Genomic DNA, 23,159 nt, shown 5'->3' with positions numbered 1-23,159 from the left:
CTGCCTGGCTTCAAGCTAACTCTTAATACTCTTTATTAAATGAAACTGAAGAGAGTTTGTATATTTTTCTTGTTAAAATATGATAGGTAAAGGCTGGAGAGATGACTCAGCAGTTAGCACTTGTTGCTTTCAGAGAACCAGGGTTCAGTTCCAGTACCCACATGGCCCCCTGCTGCAGGGGATCCAGCACCCTCTTCTGAACTCCAGAGGCACCAGGTACACACATGCTGGCAAAACACTCATAAAATAAATATATCTTAAAAATTACAATGTTAGAAATAATAATATACATATTTTTTCTCTGCCCTGCACTGTTGTCTTAATTTGGGCACACACATCCTTTATTGTGTGAGCTCTGTTCCATGTATTCCTAGTTCCTTTAGGAGTTTTAACATGAATACTTGCTAAGCTTTGTGAAATGACATTTCTGTTTCTATTGAGAATTTTATTCCAAAGGATTTCTTTCCTCTGATTTCATTGCTGTTCTTGGTGGTTGGATTATTGGTAGTACATTTCTGTCTTCCTTCTTGAAATTAATCCTTTGCTGTGTTTGGACACGGTTGGTTACCTCTTGTCTCGCCTGTATTTGTGTTTTGCGCAAATGAAATGTATCATTTCCTACCTTCTCATGGATATTTTCTCTTTAATGAGTCTGTTTATGGTTTAGCCCTATTTGTTATCTGCAATGCTACTTGGCTAAAATGAATTGTATTAATTTGTGATTATCTTGAAATGTTCTTCTCCAACAATTTTACAAGGCAGTTTTTCTGGGTGCAATAATGTGGTTGACACTTCTTTTCTTTCAGGCCTTTAAATATATATCCCATGTTCACATGGCTTTAGGATTGTTGACACAGCATCTGGCATTAATCTGGGGGTTTGTTCCTCTTATGTTATCATTGTTCTTTAAAAAATTTCAGTATTAATTTTAGCATTTTATGTTTGACATTTTGATATGGAAGGACCAGAAGAATTCCTATCATTGTTCTTAATACAGAAGGCTGAGAGAAGAGAGCAACAGAGATAAATGGCTGGTTCTCTGGTAAACACATTTCAGGTGGGTAGTCATGTCCTCTTTTCTGTTAGAAATGTTATGTATTGAAACCTTGCAAGCCTTTAATTATCTGCTTCCGATAATGTTATCTAAAGTGTTTATTTCCATAATTCCTTGTCTCCTTATATATAGAAAAGCACTCTGTTTAGCATAGTAGTTCATGATAAAACTGTGGTTTGTTATTTCAGGGTCTGTTGACATTCAGGGATGTGGCTGTGGAATTCTCCCAGGAGGAGTGGGAATACCTGGACTCTATTCAGAGGGCTTTGTACATTGATGTGATGTTGGAGAATTACAGCAATCTGGTCTCTGTGGGTGATAATATTTTTATTATAGAATTCCTAGGTCAATCTGTCACATCTTTGCATGGCTCTAGGTACTTGACCTAAGTAGCAGCAGTGAAAGAATGAAGAAAAGCAAACACATGAACACCTAGAAAAGCTGAGATCAGGTAGGTTTAGTTCTTAGATGGAGAAACCACAGAACCTGGAAACTCAGTGTGTTTATTATATAGAGTTGAAGAAGGAGGTAGGGCAACTGCACAGAGCTGAACAACGAAGTGTGATTTTATATGAATAAGCAAGGAAGCAGGTTTATGGTATACAAAGAGGCAGGCTTATGGTATACAGTTGAATCAAGGGGACAGATTTAGCTAAATTTATTAGGAGCAGTCACTGTAGGGGAACAGTCTTGAGGCCATAAATATCTAGGGGAAGAAAGCTAAAGTGGACATTTTCTGCACACATGGTCATTGTTTCCATATAGACTCCAGAGGAAGGCTTTACTATCTTTCTAAGACTCACCCTGAAGAGGAAGACTTCATTTCCCCATAGGTCTGAGACTGTAGTCCTTGACATGGCCAGTTCTGTAACAATGGACTCTCACTTGGGACTTCCTCAGCTCCTGACATTCATCCTTTGTATGCATCAGCTTTTTAGATGTGTAGACTCTGTGAAGCTGTCTCAGAAACTAAAGGAAATTATCAAATTTTTGCTAGTAGAAATGAATTTTTTCTTGGCATTATGTGTTTGTTTTGCCCTCCCTTTTGGAGGTATTATGCATCCTTCATTTTTGTTCTATGATACATTCAGAAACTCAAAAACATATAGTGTGCCCACCCATATCTTAAAGTTCCATTTTCATCATTCATCTGATACAGTTTTAAAATACACAGACTGAAAATATTTTCCTAAATATCTTCAAGATACTGACAGAAAATAACAATTGGCAATTTGTTTATAGAATTCTTTAGTTTGTGCTCTGGTCATCTGCTGAGCAGAGTATTATGTTCGCTTAGATGTCCAGGTAATTTTATAAAGAATCTAGCAAGAGTTATGTTCCACTTTAGAAAGCACAGGAATTATCTTCAGGGTAGACTTGGTCACCTCTTGAAAGCCAAGCAAAGTATCCTTAAATGTGAGGAGAGAGGAGATGATAGCCAGATAGACAGAGAACCAGGTGGTGTTGTAAATGAATGAACAGATCCAAAACAAGGGGTTCAAGTAAAACAAGAAGTACTATCTGAAAACGGCTTTACCACATTCAGTTCTACTCACAATAATTCTTGAAGTTGTAAAATGTTGTTCTCAAGATACATCAAGAAGACTCTCTGTCTTATTATATCTGAGTTATATTGACTTAATACTAGTATGCAAATGCTGTCATCTTGAAATGATTGTATGTTGTATAATCTGTCATAAGTCCATGAAGTAGGATTATTCTTTAATTGCCTTCCTTGTAAATATATTATACCCTTTATTTTTAAAAAATAGTATAATCTATCATGACTCCATGCAATTGCCTGACCTGTAAATATATCATCATGTTGAATCCTTCATTTGTTTTCTCAGTGAAATTGCCCTTCCAGAAAGTCATCTCAGGAACCAGTGAAAGCAGTGATCTGGGGAATTTCCATTTAAGGAAATAGGGAAAACACAGTAGTATGTGGATCTAAGTCAACATAGGGTTAGAAATAAGCAATTACTGACAATGATGTCTCTTCCTCTAATGATCTACAGTATATCATATCTAGCAGAAATATTTATTTTGCCCTCAATTTTGAATGCTCAACATGTCTTTGAGAAAAATGCCCTATGAAAGTTTTAAAGAAGCATTTAATTTTAAAAGAACTTAAGTGTTCTAAAGATTAATCTTTGCTGCATATACTTAAGTAAATATTATAAATGCAGTATTGAATTGAACTATTTCTTTATTAATTTCTGAAAAAATTAAATAAGTAATATATTCTAAATATAGTCAGAAAGAAGCTCCATCCCAAATGTAATTACTGATTCCTCAGTTACTTGTGCCAAATTATACATTTTAGATGAGAATGAAGGGTCTATTATAAGTCATTGATCCTTGAAGATTATTACTGTGTATATTTTTATGAGAATCCATAACAATTATAATGGGCAAAACATCTCCACTACTGAGAGCTCTATTCTAAATTACTAGTTTACTTAAAAGAGAGAACTTAGGGAAACAATTATACATTGAATCTGCTTAATCTTATATCAAACTTTATTAATGTACTTATTTTTCAGAGAACTATTGTATGTATGCAATTGTCCATCAACATATGGATAGTGAAGAGATATATTCTAAATGGAATGATCTTGACAAAATCCTTCGTGAATCCAACACATGCACAGTTTATAAAACAAGTAATACTACAGACTATTTTGATAACTTTAGCTGTTATTGTAGTCACAGGAATACCTTGATTAAATCATCAAATCTAAATAGAGATATAAGCATGCACACTGGAGAAGAAACTTGCAAATATAAAAATTCATTATTTTTTGCTACCTACAAACTTATGCAACAAGCAGTTTGTATTGGAGAGAAACCACACAAATTTAAGAAGTGTGGAAAATGCTTTGGTTCCTGCTCAAGCCTCACTGGACATCCAATAATTCATACTGGAAAGAAGCTATATAAATGTGATGTTTGTGACAAATCCTTTACCCATTGTTCAAATCTTAGAACACATAAAAAAATTCATACTGGAGAGAGACCTTATAGATGCAATGACTGTGGTAAGTCTTTTCTTCACTTGTCAGCACTTAAAAGCCATTTAATTGTCCATACTGGAGAGAAGCCTTACAAATGTCAGGAATGTGACAAATCCTTTGCCCATGGTTCCACTTTCAGGAGACATAAAAAAATCCATACTGCTAAGGAACTTTATACTTGTCAAGAATGTGGCAAGGTGTTTTATCAGTTGCTATACCTTAAAAGCCATTACAGAACCCATATTGGTGAGAAGACTTATAAATGCAATGAGTGTGACAGATCATTTATTCACTGTTCATCTTTTAGAAAGCATCAGAAAATACATTCTATAGAAAAACTATATATGTGCAAAGAATGTGGTAAGACTTTCCTTGAGTTGTCACATCTTAAAAGGCATTATAGAACCCATACTGGCGAGAAGCCTTACCACTGTGAAGTATGTGATAAATCTTTTACCACGAACTCAATTCTGAAAACACATCACAAAATTCATTCTGGAGAGAAACCTTACAAATGCAAAGACTGTGACAAATCTTTTACCCAGCATTCAAATCTTAGAAGGCATCAGAGAATTCATACTGGAGAGAAGCCTTACAAATGTCATGAATGTGACAAATATTTTACCCGATTCTCAACTCTTACAAGACATCAGAAAATTCACACTGGAGACAAAAATACCATTGTAAGTAAGTTGGCATATTCTATATCAAAATCTTTATCTTAGCTGGGTGGTGGTGGCACATGCCTTTAATCCCAGCAGTTGGGAGGCAGAGCCAGGTGGATCTCTGTGAGTTTAATGCCAGCCTGGGCTATGCAGTGAGTTCCAGGAAAAGTGCAAAGCTACAAAGAGAAACCCTATTTTGAAAAACCAAAAAAAAAAAAAAAAATCTTTATCTTTTTGAGTCACAACAGGATCTATAATAGAGAGAAACAAGGACAAAAGAAATTTTTGAAACTCTTTAATGAAGCTTGGAATCTTAGAAAATATCACAAAAATTTATACTAAAGAAAATTCTTGCAAGTGTAACCATGTGGGGAAATCTTTAACAAAAACATTTTTGTTGTACAATATCAAAAATAGATATAATGAGGACAAAATGTAGAAACCTGAAAAATGTGATCAAGCTCTTAGATTTTGTACCAGTTTGTTGTATATCAGAAAACCTATACTGAAGAGAAACGATATAAAATATATACCCTTGTGCGATCCTCATGTCCTGTTCTTCACTGGAAATTCCACACATTAATGAACCCTCAAAATGCATTCAGTTTGTCAAATCTTTCTTCTAATGCTAAAATTGTACATATATTGGAAAACTCATCCTGAAAGAAACACAAGAAAATGCCTTAATAAAAAATTGCCCTTTATTCCATCTTCAAAATATTCATTCTGGAGTAAAGCTCTATAAATACCAAGAATTTAAGAAACCTTGACAGAGATATGTGAGTATAACAGCACCTGCATGCTTGTGGATAATAGCTCTGAAGTCCTCAAGAAGGTGCAGGAAAATCATTTTTAAATACTCAACATTGAGAAGTATTTAGTCCTGCTTCAAAGTGCAATAATAGAAGAGTGATATTAGAAAGACCAAGGCATAAAGACTTATAGACACTATAAAAGCCAGCATGTTGTAAAGAACAAAACCAGATGAATACATGAATTTGTCATGTGTTTGAATGGAAGTGAATTCTTATATTTGAGCAAATAAAATGGTGTTTGGAAACATTTTTTTAATATTTCCAATATTAGAGTTTGTTGAAATGTGAACGCATGCTGTCTTGTTTGAAAATTATTGTGTGATAATTTTTATCAACTGCTGTTGCATCAAGCCAGATCCTAAGACAGAGACAGAGGGAAGTTAAGTAGTTAGTGCCTGGCCCTTGACTACTCTGATACACTAATCAGCTGGAGAGAATTCTTTGATGCCAATATCAGATTTGTAAATAACTATAACCCACCATGCCTTCTTCCAGTTCCTATGTTCTTACTGCCTCCCCCACTACAAAGGTCTCTGAGCCTTGGAAGGCGAATTACCCAGGATTTTTTAGAGCAGTGGTTCTCAGCCTTCCTAATGTATGACCTTTTAATATTGTGGTGCTCATGTTGTGGTGATCTCCAACCATAAAATTATTTTAAGTGCTACTTCAAAATTGCAATTTTCCTACTGTTGCCAATAATAATGTAAATATCTGTTTTCCAATGGTCTCAAAGGAGTTTTGACCCACAGGTTGACAACCACTGCTCTAGAGAAACAGAACTGATAGGATGAATCTATACGCATTAAAAAGGGATTTTGTTAGAATGGTTTATGGGCTGTGTGGCTAGTTCCAAAATGGCTGTCTCTTTATGGAAAATCCACAATCCAATAATTGTTCATTCATGAGACTGGATGTCTCAGTTGTTCTACGGTATATATTGGAATCTTAAAGAAGTAGGGTTTTCTTTTTATTTTTTTAAGTCTTCTTTTTAATTGATAATGGATTTTTTCACATAGTATGTTCTGACCAGTTTTCCCACCTCCAAGATCCACCCTACTTTTCACCCACCAAAATCATCACCATTTCCTTGCCTCTCTCATTAGGCATCTAAAATGATGATGATGGTGATAATGATGATGATGATGAAAATAAACCCGAATAGGACAAGTAGTATGTTCTAATACCAGGTAGGAGTGCCTCAGCAGCTGAGTAGATGAACCAGTGTGTGAGAGTGGGGACAAGTAGAAAAAAGAAAAAGCTTCCTTATCCCCTGTCCATTTATACTCTGCCACTAGAAGTTGTGACCCAGATTTAGGGTGGGTCTTTCCACCTCAAATGATCCTTCAGGAAAAGTCCCTCAAAGATGTGTTCAGCTGTTTGGGTTTTGATAGACCTCAGATATAGTCAGTTGATTAGCCATCACAGAAGCGATGACCCAGAAGTCTGGCTATGATCTTCTAACTCCTTTTATTTACCCTTCTGTTTCCATAGCATGGTTGATGATCAATAGTAGTTTTTTCAAGTCAAATGAGACATAGAAAGTAGAAACAGAATGTTATTCAAAAGAACTCTAATAGCTATAATGATCTGTTGTTACAAATATAATATTAGGAAGCAGCTTAGTCAGTATATTGTGTAAATTACAGCAATCACAGTTGTGTGCTTTTTTTTAAATGGGCCCATAAATCTCCTGCCCTTAGGTATTTTCCTAAGTTTGGAGTACCAGGAAAAAAAATTCAAAACCAACAACAAAGACATATGAATAATTTCTACTGTACTCCTGCTAAATAGTGGCAGTAGGTCTTTGGTGCTGGGAACTTCTGTAGTCCCTTCCCTAAAAGAGTGGCAAGGAGTACCTACAGGTGAGAACCATGCCCAGTGAATGAAAAAACAGATGTGAATGTCCTGGAGAGAAGGCTTTAAGTTTAATCAGACAGCTGGTTCTGTCTATATCCATCTAACTACTACTGTACTAGCTGTCACTGTTTGGCCCTTCCATTAAGAAGCATGAAGAATTCATACCTGAGTAAGACTTTGGGCTACAATTCTCCCTAGCTATCCTAATAGCACCTGCTGGTACTATCCTGTTCTGGAATGTAACCAACATTAATGACATTGCCTGTATTCTTTTAGAGGCCACTGTAGCCTCTCTGGCCAATATCTTCTTGGGAGGTAACCTACTCCCAGCAGTGAATTTTACACAAACTTAACGACATTCTGGTAACACTTGCTTTTATTCTTATAAGATATACTTGATAGCATTTATAAATAGATTTCTTAAAAATCCTTAGTCCTTTAGATACTCTTGTTTGTCTCTTTCATGGGTCTCTAAATCTAAAAATCGCTTAAAAGTTAGTATTATGTTTTGTGTATCTAATGAAACTTTTAAGAGAAGATTACCAGGGCAACAATGTAAAGTCTCGAACCACCATCCCATAACAAATGGTGTGGTTATGAAAATGGCCTTGGTGAAGCACTCTGAAAATCAGCTATTCAAGAGTCAGGAGATCAGAAGCTTACAGCTCAGAAGATTCTAAATCAAACTGATAGCAAGGTTTAATACATGGGAAGATTTTATCCTTTGTTACAGTTTTTCTGGCTGTCTCACTCTGCATACATTTACAAGGCCTCTACAGGTTTTTGTTATTCTTTTCAACCCTGATAAACTTGATGTATCTACCTATAGTGCACAAGGAAATAATCACCCAATATTTTTGGTGTACTGTACCTTGTCTCCTTGCTTCTGCCTACTCCTCTCTCTTCAGCTGAATGCACTATCTGCATACTGCAGAGAAATGTATATTATCTACTCAGGAGACAGGTGACTACCATTTGTCAAGTTTAATCAATTTAGCAAGTCTCATTTTACACATAAGTGTACTAAGTGATGTTTATTATATTACTAATCCTGAGCCCTACCTGTAATCAAAACAATCTGCTTTCAGCATCAACCAAAGCCCAAGTATTTTTAACATTAACATAACATTGGTTTTTCAGTCACTGGGCATGGTTCTCACCTGCAGGTATGGCATTCTATACCATATAGAGGAAGACAGTCTCATTGGGATGTCCATTCTCTCTTCTCAGACTTATTCTGGATAAAGCATTCAGCCTTAGTTATATGACTCTACTCCCACTTTGTGATCATGCAATTGCTGGCACCACAGGGATGTGCATTATCCATACCACAGGGAAAGGTAGCCATGTAAGAACTCCTGCTGCAAGTATTTCCCCTGCAGGCTACTCAGACCATGCAATAAAATCACTACCAGTTTCTTAATTAGAGCTTTATAGCTATAAAGAGATGCTATGACCACAGCAACTCTTAGAAAACATGTAATTGGGTCTGAGTTATACAATGTTAAAGGTTTAGTCTATAATCTTTGTGGCAGCACACAGGCAGACATGGTGCTTGAGAGGTAGCTAAGAGTTCTATATCTGGTAGCAGGAAGAGAATAGGCCTTGTTTGAGTATCTGAAACCTCAAAGTATGTCAGTGACACACTTCCTCCAATAAGGCCATACCTACTCCAAGAAGGACACATCTTTTTTTTTCATTTTATATACTCCCCTCATCCCTCCTCCCACTCCCCACCACCACCTAACCCCCACCCCTGATCCACCCCATCATCCACTCCTCCAATAGGATATGTTATCCCATGGGTGACTGAAAAACCTGGCACATTCAGTTGAGGCAGGACCATGCCCCTCTCCACTGTATTAAGAGTGAGCAAGGTGTCTGACTGTAGGTAATGGGATCCAGAAAGCCAGCACATGAAGCCCACATCTTATAGTGACTCTCCCTATGGACCTATGGGGGAACATTTTTGTTCAAACCACCACAACCAGTTTCCTTGATCAGACTAGTATATACTATACATGTATGAAAACGTGTCACTGTAGCACTGAAATATGCATAATAGTGTCAGGTTCCCATGGGAATCTCAATCTCATCCATCATCCCTATGTCTGCTCCCCATCTTTCAGTGCCTGGATCAGTTATTCTGGTTTTGTACTATTTTTTTTTTTTGATAAACAAAAATGAAATTTTTCATTATGCAGTGTCTTAGGGTTTCTATTGCTGTGAAAGATACCATGGCCATGGCAGCCCATATCAAAGAAAACATTTAATTGGGGTGACTTACAGTTTCAGAGGTTTAATTTATTATATTTATGGTGGGATATGGTGAGCAGGAAGACGTGCTGGAGCAGGAGCTGAGTTCTACATCTTTATCCTCAAGCAAGAATGAAGTTCTGCCTGGCTTTGCCTACTGAGTGCTGGGATTAAAGGCATGCGCTGTAGCCACCTGGCTCTGGACTGAATTATAAGAACTTAAGTCTCTTAGTAAATGAACAGTCATTTCTTTTATAGAATAGTATTTTGAATACAGCCTTAGTGTGGGGTCTTTCCATGTTTGTTTACTTCGTTCTTTATTTTTCAATGCTGGGAATCAAACCTAGGCCTCATACTACCACTGAGGTATGTCACCCCTGCCCCCCAGTATTTCATGTTTATGTGCAATTAAAGCAGCCCTTCTAAAAAACAGAGTTTACAGCCTTACATTTTTTCCCCTTATGATCATCACTTTTCATTTTGAGGGAGCACAAAAAAAATTAAAAGTGCTTGGAACTAGAAAAGAAGGATTAACTAGCTTATGTATCCTAATGAAATAATGAAAGATGCAATGCACTGACAATTATTCTGTAAGTCTAGCAAATGAGCTTGGTGGGTTCTTAAATAACATTTATTACAAATATTCATTTTATTATAAAGTTTTTGGCTGTTTCATTGAAACAGCTGTAGTCTTTATGGTACTTCTATTCATCCATTCATTAATAAAAATCTGTTAAAATCCCTTACTTGGTAGTTCTGGAAAGGTCTAATCAAATACAATCATTAAAACTACAAGAAAAACTTTGCTATACCAATTGCAGACTCATTTCAAAGCGGATTTAGTCACTTTCAGGATCAGTCATGTAAACAGTGAATACACTCACCAGATTCAACACTGAAAATATAAAGAATTTTAGACAGTGCTGACTACAGTTAAAGAGTACTGGTATTGCTTGAAAAAATAAAAATTATTTGTCAGTCATGCATTCCACAACTTCAAGAACTAAGTAAAGAATAACTTATAAATATTGTTATGATGACTTGGAATTAAATCAGGTAAATAAAAGGATCCAGGAAGTAATTCTGTACACACATTGCCCACTGCTTGGCATCCAGGTCCCCAGCTTTGACTTTGTTACTATTCTAGCATAACTCTTTTAAGAGTGTTAAATGAGGAGTAGAAGACACCATTGGGAGGGTGTAGACAAATTTCTAAACAGACTTATTAAATAAGAAACATGGGGCCAAATACAGAGGTAATAGCATACCACCAGCAGTAGCTACCACAGAGAGAGCTTCTTGCCATCTAAACTGTATTCTTCTCGCCTTTCTGTTCTGTTTTGCCATTAGCTCTAAGCCCAGTCACATGACTTCCCCATCACTACCTGTCTATACAGACCCTCAGTTCTCCATGGTTGGTACTGGGATTAAAAGTTGGTGTAACCATGCTTGGCTGTGTCCTTGACCACACAGAGATTCTGCCTGACATGTGATCGGATTAAGGCTATGGGCTACCTGTAGTTAGAGTTTTCCTGCCTGGCCCAGTCAGGACAAATCTCTCTTACCCGCCAGTCCCTCAGTCGCTCAGACCCAACCAAGAAAGCACACAGAAACTTACATTGTTTAGAAACTGTATGGCCGTGGCAGGCTTCTTGTTATCTGCTTCTTCTATCTTAAATTAACCCATTTCTGTTAGTCTATACTTTGCCACACAGCTTGTGGCTTACCAGTGTCTTTACATGTTGCTTCTCATGGCGGCGGCTGGCGGTGTCTCCCTCCAGCCTTCTACTTCCCAGAATTCTCTTCTCTCTTGTCCCGCCTATACTTCCTGCCTAGCCACTGGACAATCAGAACTTTATTTACACAGAGTGATATCCACAGCAGCTAGTTCTGCCTGACTTCTGTTTATGGCATGCTGTGTGACCTCACTATGTGACCTCTGATCTACAGGCAAACTTTATTTATTAACATACAAATAAAATCACATTTCAGCACAATTAAAATATCACATTTCCCCCTTTTATTTTAATAAAAAGGAAAAACAAGAAAGTTATAACTAATATATGAAAAACTATATACAATAAGTACAATAACTATATAAAATATATACAAGCAATAAACCTAAAAAATGTTTAGTCCATTTGCATTTGACAAACTCAAAGAAAATATTTCATTATCTATCATATTTTGGTAAGTAATGTACCTGAATCACTTTTTTACCTAACTTATATTACTAACAGAGAACTATCTTATAATGTCTTCTAAATTTATACATTTCACACCTCTTTAGTGAGTTTCATTTCTGAAATCCTTAACAAGGAAAACTGTAACTGTCTAATCTTCAATTATAACTATAACTGTCTAATATTTAACTAACTATAACTATAACTAATCTTTAACTCCCTCAGAGACCTAAGAAGGAAATAATATTACCTAGTAAAACATGAAGTGCAAACAAGCAGCTTTCAAAAAATGTGAGTTGACAGAAACAGCCAGCCACCTGGACAGGCACCCACGGTTTCTCTGCAATGTTGGGGCATCATCTTTAGCTTATAGGCTTAGTGTATCTGACAGACTCATTTGTGAAGTAGGATGTACACAAGGCCTAACAATTCGACCTCATATTTAGTGAGTAGTCCATGTATTGGTAATCAGGGATTCCACCAGTGTGTTGTCATGATTCAGGATCTTTTTCTTTTTTGCTATCTAATGTCTCTCTGTAACAGTTGTTTCTTTTTATTAGCAATGAGAATATTTAAATTTAATAGAGCATTATGTGATCTATTTGGGGGGAATTGTTACCACTTTCTGTTTATTTAGCATATACTTTAGAGTTCTGTTTGATCTTTCTATAACTGCCTGTAGGATTCTGTAGTATACCGGTAATATAATTTATATTGTAATAAGAAAAAACTATTTCATTTTACCAGAGACATATGCTGGAACATTGTTAGTTGTAATCTGTGCAGGTATACCCATGATGGCCATAACTTCTAGCAAATGTGTGATGACTGAATCAGCTTTTTCACAACTCAAAGCAGTTGCCCATTGAAATCCAAAATAAATATCAATGGTATGGTGTACATATTTTAATTTTCCAATTCTGCAAAGTGAAACACATCCTTCTGCTAGATTTCGTTCCTCTGAGTACCCTTTGGGTTACATCTTGCTAGTAATGGAGTCTGGATATAAAAGGAATAAGAAGGATATTTGCTTACAATTTCCAGGTTATGGAAAAACGCTTATTTAAACCTTTACTATTGACATGATTTTTTTTATGAAATTCTGAGGCCTCCAGCACATTTCCTATCAATAATTTATCAGTCTCATCATTACCTTGTGCTAGAGGGCCTGGTAGACCTGTATCAGATTGGATGTTTATTATTTTTGATTATATCTTGTAACTGAATAAATAGTGAAGTTAATTCTGACTCATTAGGGATAAATTTTGTAGTAATACCATTCTTTTAGTATACTGAGAGTCAGTAACTATGTTAAGAGGTCCTGAAAAATCTATTAATATTAACAGAATAGCATATGATTTTAATTTTTGAACTGAATTAGGACTTTGAATCACTTAACTTAAATGTTTTGATATGTGTTTCCTTGTTTGTTTGCATCCTTATAAAATATACAAGCTCTACATATGGGTGTTTTCCATACAATGTGAATCAAAATCCAATCAGCTCTCTTTACAAGTGTAATTTTATTGCTTTGGGGACATTTGTTTTTAATCTCTCCCAAAAAATTACTGTAAGCTCTTTGCCAAGGTTCTCTTTTTGCCCATCATTTTTCAATGTCCCCCTTAATTAAAGATAAAACAATTTCTGTTTGGTCTATTCCTGTTTATTGATGAAGTCTCAATTTTTCTTTTGAAACCAAGTCAGATATCTTTTTTACATGTTTTTATTTTTATTTATTAGAAAATTTATTTTAATATAATACTTTCCTCTGTCCTAAAATTCCTGTAGGAGAATGCCTAGAGGGTAAAATAACCAATATGCAATCATATTGTTTCCAATCAATCCACATGTCTTTCTTGTTTTTTTTTTGTTTTTTTTTGTTTTTTTTTTTTTTTTGGTAACCAAGGCCAATTTTTTTTCTCAGTTTCAAGTTATAATTCTCTTGGACTATTTAAGTCCTTGTCACCTAAGAAGGATTTGAACAAATTACTCAGTTTATCTTTTTTATCATGTTGTTTTATTGCTCTGGCTAGAACTTCAAGTACTATATTGAATAAATATGGGAGAGGGGACAGCCTTGCCTTGTTCCTGATTTTAGTGGTATTGCTTTGAGTTTCTCTCCATTTAATTTGATGTTGGCTGTTAGCTTGCTGTAGATTGCCTTTACTATGTTATTATGTTTAGGTATGTTACCTGTGTTCCTGATCACTCCAATACCTTTATCATGAAGGGGAGTTGGATTTTGTCAAACGACTTTTCTATGTCTAATGAGATGATCACATGTTTTTTTTTTTCTTTGAGTTTGTTTATATGGTGTATTACATTGACAGGCTTTTTTTTTTTTTTTTTTTTTTTTTTTTTTTTTTTTTTTTTTTTTTTTTGAGACAGGGTTTCTCTGTGTAGCTTTGTGCCTTTCCTGGAACTCACTTGGTAGCCGAGGCTGGCCTCGAACTCACAGAGATCCGCCTGGCACTGCCTCCCAAGTGCTGGAATTACAGGACTGCGCCACCACTGCCCAGCACATTGACAGACTTTTGTATGTTGAACCATCCTTGCACCCCTGGGATGAAGCCTACTTGATCATGGTGGATAATTGTTTGATGTGTTCTTGGAGTCTGTTTGCCAGTATTTTATTGAGTAGTTTTGTGTCAATGTTCATGATGGAGATCAGTTTGTAGTTCTCTTTCTTTGCTGCATCTTTGTTTGGTTTAGGAATCAGGGTAATTGTAGCCTCATAGAAGGAGTTTGGTAATATTCCTTCTGCTTCTACTGTGTGGAACAATTTAAAGAGTATTGGTATTAAGTCTTCTTTGAAGACCTGGTAGAATTCTGACCTGAAACCATCTGGTCCTGGGGTTTTTTTGGTTGGGAGACTTTTAATGACTGATTCTATTTCCTCAGGGGTTATTGGCCTACTTAAATTGTTTATCTGGTCTTGATTTAGGTATGTGGCATCTAACCAGAAAATTATCCATTTCTTTTAGATGTTCCAGTTTTGTGGTGTAGAGGTTTTTGAAGAATGACCTGATGATTCTCTGGATTTCCTCATTGTCTGTTGTTATGTCCCCGTTTTCATTTCTGGTTTTGTTAATTTATATGCTCTCTCTCACTGTCTTTTGGTTAGTTTGGATAAGGGCTTGTCCATATCGTTGATTTTCTCAAAGAACCAACTCTTTGTTTCAGTAATTTTTTTGTATTGTTCTCTTTGTTTCTATTTTATTGTTTTCAGCTCTCAATTTGATAATTTCTTGGCATTTGTTCTTCCTGGGAGACTTTGCTTCTTCTTGTTCTAGATCTTTCATGTGTTCTGTTAAGTCTCTAGTGTGAGATTTCTCCAACTTCTTTATGTGGGCATTTAGTGCTATGAATTTGCCTTTTAGCACTGCTTTCAGAGTGTTCCATAAGTTTGGGTATGTGATGTATTCATTTTTGTTGATCTCTAGGAAGTCTTTAATTTCTTTATTACTTCCTTAACCCATTGGTGAGTCAGTAGAGCATTATTCAGTTTCCATGAAATTGTAGGTTTTCTGTAGTTTTTGTTGTTGTTGAAATCTAACTTTAAACCATGGTGGTCTGACAATTGTTTTGTTTCTGTTGAGATTTGCTTTGTGGCCAAGTATGTGGTCAATTGTAGAGAAGGTCCCATGGGATGCTGAGAAGAAGGTATATTCTTTTTTGTTCAGATGGAATGTTCTGTAGATATTAAGTCCATTTGAGTCATAACATCAGTTAAGTTCCTTATTTCTCTGTTAAGTTACAATTTGGCAAATCTGTCCAGAGGTGAAAGTGGGGTGTTGAAATCTCCCACTATTAATGTGTGGGGGTTTATATGTGATTTAAGCTTCAGTAATGTTTCTTTTACATATGTGGGTACCCTTATGTTTGGGGCATAAATGTTCAGAATTGAAACTTCTGCTTGGGGGATCTTTCCTGCGATGAGTATGTAATGTCCTTCTTGATCTCTTTTGATTGATTTTAGTTTGAAGTCTATTTTGCTGGATATTAGGATGGCTACACCAGCTTGCTTCTTAAGACAATTTGATTGGAAAGTCTTTTCCCAGCCTTTTATTCTTAGGTAGTGTCGATCTTTGAATTTGAGGTGTGTTTCTTATAGGCAGCAGAAAGATGGGTCCTGCTTTCATATCCGTTCTGTTAGTTTGTGTCTTTTTATAGGTGAATTAAGTCCATTGATATTAAGGGATATTAATGACCAGTGATTGTTCATTCCTGTTTATTATTATTATTATTATTATTATTATTATTATTATTATTATTATTATTATTTTGGTGGTAGTGTGTCTGTATTCCTCCTCTTTGGGGTTTTCTGCTGTAGTGTTATCTATTGCCTGTGTTTTCGAGGATGTATCTGACTTCCTTAGGTTGGAATTTTCCTTCTAGTGCTTTCTGTAGGGCTGGGTTTGTGGATAAGTATTGTTTAAATCTGGTTTTGTCTTGGAAGGTCTTGTTCTGTCTATGATGATTGAAAATTTTGTTGGGTATGTTAGTCTAGGCTGGCATCCATGGTCTCTTAGTGTCTGCATTATATCTGTCCAGGTCCTTCTGGCTTTCAAAGTCTCCATTGAGAAATCAGGTGTTATTCTGATGGGTTTGCCTTTATAAGTCACTCGGCCTTTTTCCTTTGCTGCTCTTAATATTCTTTCTTTACTCTGTATTATTAGTTGTTTAATTATTATGTGGTGAGGGGACTTTTTTGGGATGTCTAGTCTGTTTGGTGTCCTATAGGCTTCTTGTATCTTCATATGCATTTCCTTCTTTAAGTTGGAAAAGTTTTCTTCTATGATCTTGTTAAATATATTTTCTGTGCCTTTCAGTTGGTATTCTTCTCCTTCCTCTATCCCTATTGTTTGTAGGTTTGGTCTTTTCATAGTGTCCCATATTTCTTGGACATTTTGGGTCATGACTTTGTTGGCTTTAGTGTTTTCTTTGACTGATGAATCTATTTCTTTTCCGTTTCTTCAACACCAGAAATCCTCTCTTCCATCTCTTGCATTCTGTTAGTTATACTTGCATCTGAAGTTCCTGTTTGTTTACTCAGATTTTCTATTTCCAGCATTCCCTCTGCTTGTGTCTTCTTCATTTTTTCTATTTCCCTTTTCAGGTCTTGGACTGTTTCTCTCATCTGTTTCATTGCTTTTTCATGATTTTCTGTCAGGGACTTAATGTTTTCTTCTGCTTTATTTGTCCTTTTTTTTATAACCTTCTTCCCATTTTTTGTTTGTCTGTTCCTCCACTTCATTTTTTATTTCTTTTATATAAGGCTCTAGCCTCTTCATGGTGTTATTCATAAGATTGTTTTCTCCTGCTTCTTCCATTCCGTGATGTTCAGGTCTAGCTGTTGGAGGAGGGGTAGGTTCTGGTGATGCTATATTGCTCTTTATTTTGTTGTACGTACATCTCCCTTGATGTCTGCCCATCTCCTTGTGGATTTGTTCTTGGTATTATCAGTGCACTTGGTCCAGACAGAGCTGACAGATTTAGGGAACCCCTCTCTGATCCAGATGGAAGCTCTGGGCCTGATGGGAGCTCTGGTGCAGATGGGAGTGCTGGCCGGATGGGAGCTGGGGGCTGGTCTCTGAGTCTCATGAAGTGGCTGGGGTATCAGTATCTTGTCCAGATGGGATCTGCAGGGTGGAATGGGAGCTGGGGGCTCATCTCTGAGTCTCAGGAAGTGGCTGGTGTCCCAGGCAGATGGGTGTAGGTACAGGGTGTACAATTGCAGAGTATGCCTGCAGTCTTGGAAAAGGGGAACCTTCCTGTGGATGGCCAGAAACTGGGGCCAAGTTCGGCAGGTCTTCCCCAGGATGGCTGGTGCCCAGGGGTGGGACCTATGGTTGGGCCTCTCTGGCTATGACCCCACATGGGAGTTCTGGAGCGGGATGGAAGCTGGGGGTTTGGGGGCTGCTCTCTAAGTCTCAGAAAGTGGCTGGGGTCTTGGGCAGATTGGGGTGGGGGCAAAGCGTGGAGATCATAGGGTCTGCTGTGGGTCTTGGAGAAAGGGAACTTTCCTGGTGGGGATGGGAGTCCTCCCAGATGGCCACAACCTTGGTCCAAGTTGGGCATGTCTTCCCTTGAATGCCAGCCAAGAATTTCATATTCAACAAAATTTATTTACAATGGATGAAGAAAGAAAAGCATTCCATGATGCAATAAGATTTAAGCAATATGAATCCAACTCTACAGAAGGCCTCAAAAGAAAATCTTAAACTGAAAGAGTCAAGAACACTGAAAAAATAATCCAAGAAAAGTAAGTCAAATGATGTGGACAAATCCATATCATAGCATGAAAATTGCAGGGATCACAAAAAAACTGCTCATAAATAACTCTCAGTATCAAAATCTTAGTGCTTCAATAAAAATACACAGACTAACAGACTGGATTAGAAAGCAGGATCCAACTTTCTGCTTTATACAAGAAACATACTTTATTATCCAGGATAGACATCACTCCAGGAGAAAAAAATAGAACAAGAATGGTCCAAGCAAATGGACCTAAGACCCAAACAAATTTAGGTGTGTAATATCTAACAAAACAGGTTTAAAGGAAAAAAATCAGATGATATAGGAAAAGATGTTGCATACTCAACAAAGAAAAATTGTACTAGAAGGATATAAGAATTCTAAAAGTTATCCAAGAAATAAGAGTGCTGGAGAAATGGATGATATCCACATGAGCAAACTGTGGGTGAGGGGGTTAATAGAGGGTAAGGGATGGGGAAATGAGAGCTTAGGGAAGTCGGAGGTTAGAGCTAGATCAGGAACAGAGTGGAGAACAAAGAAAGAAATACCATGATAAATGAAGGCACTATAGGAATAAGGAGAAGCAGAGTACTGGGGAGGTCCCCAGGAATCCACAAAGATGACTCCATCATAGACTACTGGCAATGGTCAAGATGGTTCCTAAGCTGACCTACTCTCATGATGAAATGGCTGAATACCCTAACTGTCATCATAGAACACTCATCCGGTGACTGATGGAAGCAGTCAGAGGTCCATGGCTGGGTACCAGGTGGAGCTCCAAGAGTCCAATCAAAGAGAGAGGAAGGATTCTATGAGCAAGAGATATTGAGACCATAATTGGAAAAAGTACAGAGACAACTAACGGAACTAGTGGAAACACATGAACTGTGGACCAATAGCTGAGGAGCCCCCATGGTACTGGACTAGGCCCTCTGGATAATCGAGACAGTTGTTTAGCTTGAACTGTTTAGGGGGCCAGCAGACAGTGGGACCTGTCCATAGTCCATGAGCTGGCTTTTGGAAAATAGTGCCTATGGTGAGACACTTTGTGTAGCCTTGATGCAGTGAGGAGCGTCTTAGACCTGCCTCAATGGAATGTACCAGGCTCTGATGACTCCCCATGGGAGACCGTGCTTTGGAGGAGGTGGGAATGGGGGGTGAGTTAGGTGGAAAGGCTGGGGGGTGGGAGGAGGGAGGACAGGGAAATCTGTGGTTGATATGTACAACGAATAGTCAATCTTTAATTTAAAATATCTGTTGAAAAAATAAAAAAGCCATCTATCAAGATATATGTGCTCAATTTCTCTGAGCTAAAAAATATTTGTGTTAAAATTTTAATGTATTTCTTTAATTTTTCTACAGATTTTACATGATACATATTACTAACCTCCAAAGAAAGAGTTAACACTTTAGGATTGACAGATTTTAATAACACCAACAAAATCAAATGATAGAGATGCTGCCTCTGAAATGTTGATAACATCAGCTCTGCAGGGATTAAATGTCTAAAGCGATGATTCCTACTCCAGAACACATTTTCCTATTAAACAATTGCTTTAGGTAAAAACAGGAATTCTATGCCTTTAAATCTGTTTTAACATATAAATAAATATTTATAAGCATATATAAATACAAACATTTAAGAGGTATTTTTAAAATTCTGTGGCCTCTTTCAATACAAATCAATACTCAAATGGGATTCTTAAGATCAAATATGTGGTTTCTGTCCTATCTTCTTTTTTTTCTTTTTTTAAAAATTCTTACAGAATTTATTTGATTTCAAAGAAAGATTAATACTCAAGAAACCAAGTAACATTGCAGAAAAGAAATTTGACTATGATTAGCACAAAGAGATGTGGTCTTAAACATTCTTTTTTTTTCATTTTTCTTTCTTAAGAAAATTTCTACTCATTACATATACTATCCACAGATAACCCTTCCTCCCTCCTCCCACCCCCAGGCCTCTTTTCTCAAGCCACCATGCACCCTCACATCCCCCAAATTGAGGTCTCCCATGGGGAGTCAGCAGAGCCCAGCATCCTGAGCCTAGGCAGGTCCAAGCCCCTTCCCACTGCACCAAGGCTGTGCAAGGTGTCACACCATAGGCACCAGATTCCAGAAGGCTGCCCACAGACCAGGGACATATCGTGATCCCCTAACCTGGGTGCCCCCCAAACAGTTTAAGCCAAACAACAGTCTTTTGCATCCAGAGGGCCTCGTCCAGTCCCATGGGGGCTCCACAGCAACCAATCCACAGTTCATGCACTTCCACTAGTGTGGCCAGTCATGTCTGCACATCCTCCAATCATTATCTCAATGTCCCTCACCTGCAGTATCTCTTCTCTCTCTCATCAATTGGATTCCTGGAGCTCATCCTGGTGCTTGGCCATGGATCTCTGTATTTGCCTCCATCAGTCACTGGACAAAGGCTCTATGATGACAGCTAGGTTATTTGCTAGGCTGGTCACCAGAGTAGACCAGTCCAGGCACCCTCTGGACCACTGCCAGAAGACCAAAGTGGGGCCAACCTTGTGGATTCCTGAGAGCCTCCCCAGCACCCTGCCTCTTCCTATTCCCATGATTTCCTCATCTATCATGGTATCTCACTCCCTACCCTCCCACTCTGTCCCTGTTCAGATAGACCCTCCCATTTTCCTATGTTCTTATCCCCCACTCTTTGCCCTCTGCCACCCCACCACACCCAGTCCATTTATGTAGATCTCATCCACTTCTCTTTCACAGGGTCATCTATGTGTCCTTCCTTGGGTCTTTCCCTGTTAGCTAGCCTCTCTAGAGTTGTGGGTTGCAGTCTGGCCATGCCTTCCCTCACATTTAGTATTCACTTATGAGTGAGCACATACTATGTTTGTCCTTTTGAGTCTGGGTTACCTCACACAACATGGTATTTTCTAGTTCCATCCATTTGGCTGAAAATTTCATGATATCATTGTGAATGTGTGCCATATTTTCTTTATCCATTTTTCAATTGAGAGGCATCAAGGTTGTTTCCAGCTTCTTGCTATTATGAATAATGCTGATATGAACATAGTTGAGCATGTGTCCTTGTGGTAAGATTGCACATTCCTTGGGTATATGCCCAATAGTGGTATAACTGGGTCTTGAAGAAGACTTATTCCCAATTTTTTGAGAAACTGCCATACTGATTTGCAGTGTGGCTGTACAAGTTTGCATTCCCAACAACAGTGGAGGAGTATTCCCCTTGCTCTACATCCTCTCCAACATAAGCTAACTTCAGTGTTATTGATCATAGCCATTCTGACAGGTGTAAAATGGTATCTCAGAGTTGTTTTGATTTGCATGTCCCTGATGACTAAGGATGTTGAGCAATTCCTTAAGTGCCTTTCAGCCATTTGAGATTCTTCTGTTGAAATTTCTCTGTTAAACTCTGTAGCCCATTTTTTAGTTGGATTATTCAGTATTTTGATGTCTAGCTTTTTATATATTTTAGAGATTAGCCCTCTGTCAGATGTGGGGTTGGTGAAGATCTTTTCCCATTCAGTAGGCTGTTGTTTGATCTTATTGACCACAAAAAAGTAAGCATCTTCAACAACTGGTGCTGGCATAACTGTATGTCAACATGCAGAAGATTGCAAGTAGTTCCATATCTGTTACCGTGCACAAAACTCAAGTCCAAGCAGATCAAAGACCTAAATATAAATCCAGTAACACTGAACTTCATAGAAGAGAAAGTAAGATGTAGTTTGGAATGAATTGGCACAGGAGACCTGTTATATATTTCTAAATATAACACCAGTAGCACAGACACTGAGAGTGACAATTAATAAATGGGACCTTCTGAAACTGAGAAGTTTCTGTCTTATCTTCTAAGATAACAACCTGCTATCTTCAAGTTCACTGACCCAAAATGATCTCAATAAAACTTGTGAAATGTTAATATCCTTGACAATAAAAAGATTAATATGGCATTCCAACCAATTTTATTTTAAAAATAAAAAGAGGTGGATTTTCCACATGACTATTAAGAGAGATAGTATTAAAAATGAAAATATGGTTGGGCAGTGGTGGTACATGCCTTTAATCCAAGCACTCGGGAGGCAGAGGAAGGTGGATCTTTGTGAGTTCGAGACAAGCCTGGTCTACAGAATGAGTTTCAGGACAGGGTCCAAAGCTACAAAGAGAAACCCTGTCTCAAAAAAAAAAAAAAGAAATGAAAATATGTAAAGGTAAAAACATTTGAATAATAAAAGTTATACATAAATTTAACATGGATATGGTTTGCCACCTGGGGCCATGATGATCTCTGGGCCTGGGCTGCTGCAGAGGCCCATATCCCTGGTCTATGTTGATGTCATTGGCTCCTGTTACCTATCTCTGAATGCTGAGAGGATAAGGTCTCACAGAGTTGGCTTTACCTGTCACTGACTGAGACACTACAGAGAACTGGCCATGCCCTTTCTTGGATGCAGCACACTAGAAAGCAGGTCCTATACTTCATTTGGACAGCATAATAGTGCTGACTCATGGGCATGGGTGAAGCTCACCCTGAGGGTATGATAATGGGAAAGCTGGTCATGCCCCACATCTGCCATATAGTGGCATGGGCAAGGGAGAGATGGTCCCCCGTATACCACCTGTGGCAGTTGGGAGATCTAGCCCTGAAGTCATGAGACTGGGAGAGCTTTCCCAGCTTCTAACCAGCTGCAGTACCCCTGTAACTCACCTGCACAACAGTAGAGCTGGCCCTGATGAACCAGTGGATGAACCAGTTCTGAGGGTGTGAAAGCAGGATAACCAGTCCTGCAACTTGAACCTTGCTGCATATGTGAAGTAGCTACAAAAATACTGGAGAGCTCACCCTGGTAGTGAGGACATGGGAGAGCTGTAGGACTGACTAATCCTACAATCACCCAGGCTTGAACCATGACTGAGTTGACTCACACCAACATTTACCCCATCAGTGATTTGCTGGAGTACAGGAAGGAGTACATTCTACAGATCCAAAGCGTTGGGATCACCATGAGACAGGATGATAATAGGATATTTAAGAGAAGTCTCAGTGAGGACCCAATATC

General features: G+C 37.7%; 1 protein-coding gene across 1 annotated transcript; it reads left to right on the top strand.

The window, feature by feature from the left end:
• The first annotated feature begins 487 nt into the window (after window positions 1-487).
• LOC118571691 (zinc finger protein 54-like) lies at window positions 488-4,835 on the top strand. The gene is made up of 2 exons (XM_036170914.1): window positions 488-1,505; window positions 3,601-4,835. The coding sequence occupies exon 2, from the start codon at window positions 3,612-3,614 to the stop codon at window positions 4,794-4,796; it is 1,185 nt and encodes a 394-aa protein (XP_036026807.1). The 5' UTR covers window positions 488-1,505; window positions 3,601-3,611; the 3' UTR covers window positions 4,797-4,835.
• The last annotated feature ends 18,324 nt before the right edge of the window (window positions 4,836-23,159 follow it).

The sequence above is a fragment of the Onychomys torridus genome, chromosome 21 (assembly GCF_903995425.1).
Source record: "Onychomys torridus chromosome 21, mOncTor1.1, whole genome shotgun sequence".
Lineage (NCBI taxonomy): Eukaryota > Metazoa > Chordata > Mammalia > Rodentia > Cricetidae > Onychomys > Onychomys torridus.
The sequence above is the reverse complement of the archived record's forward strand: the minus strand, read 5'-3'. Positions and strand labels throughout refer to the sequence as shown.

Excerpts from the sequence above, each read along its gene's own strand:
- LOC118571691 (XM_036170914.1), top strand. The coding sequence starts at position 3,612 with ATGTATGCAATTGTCCATCAACATATGGATAGTGAAGAGATATATTCT.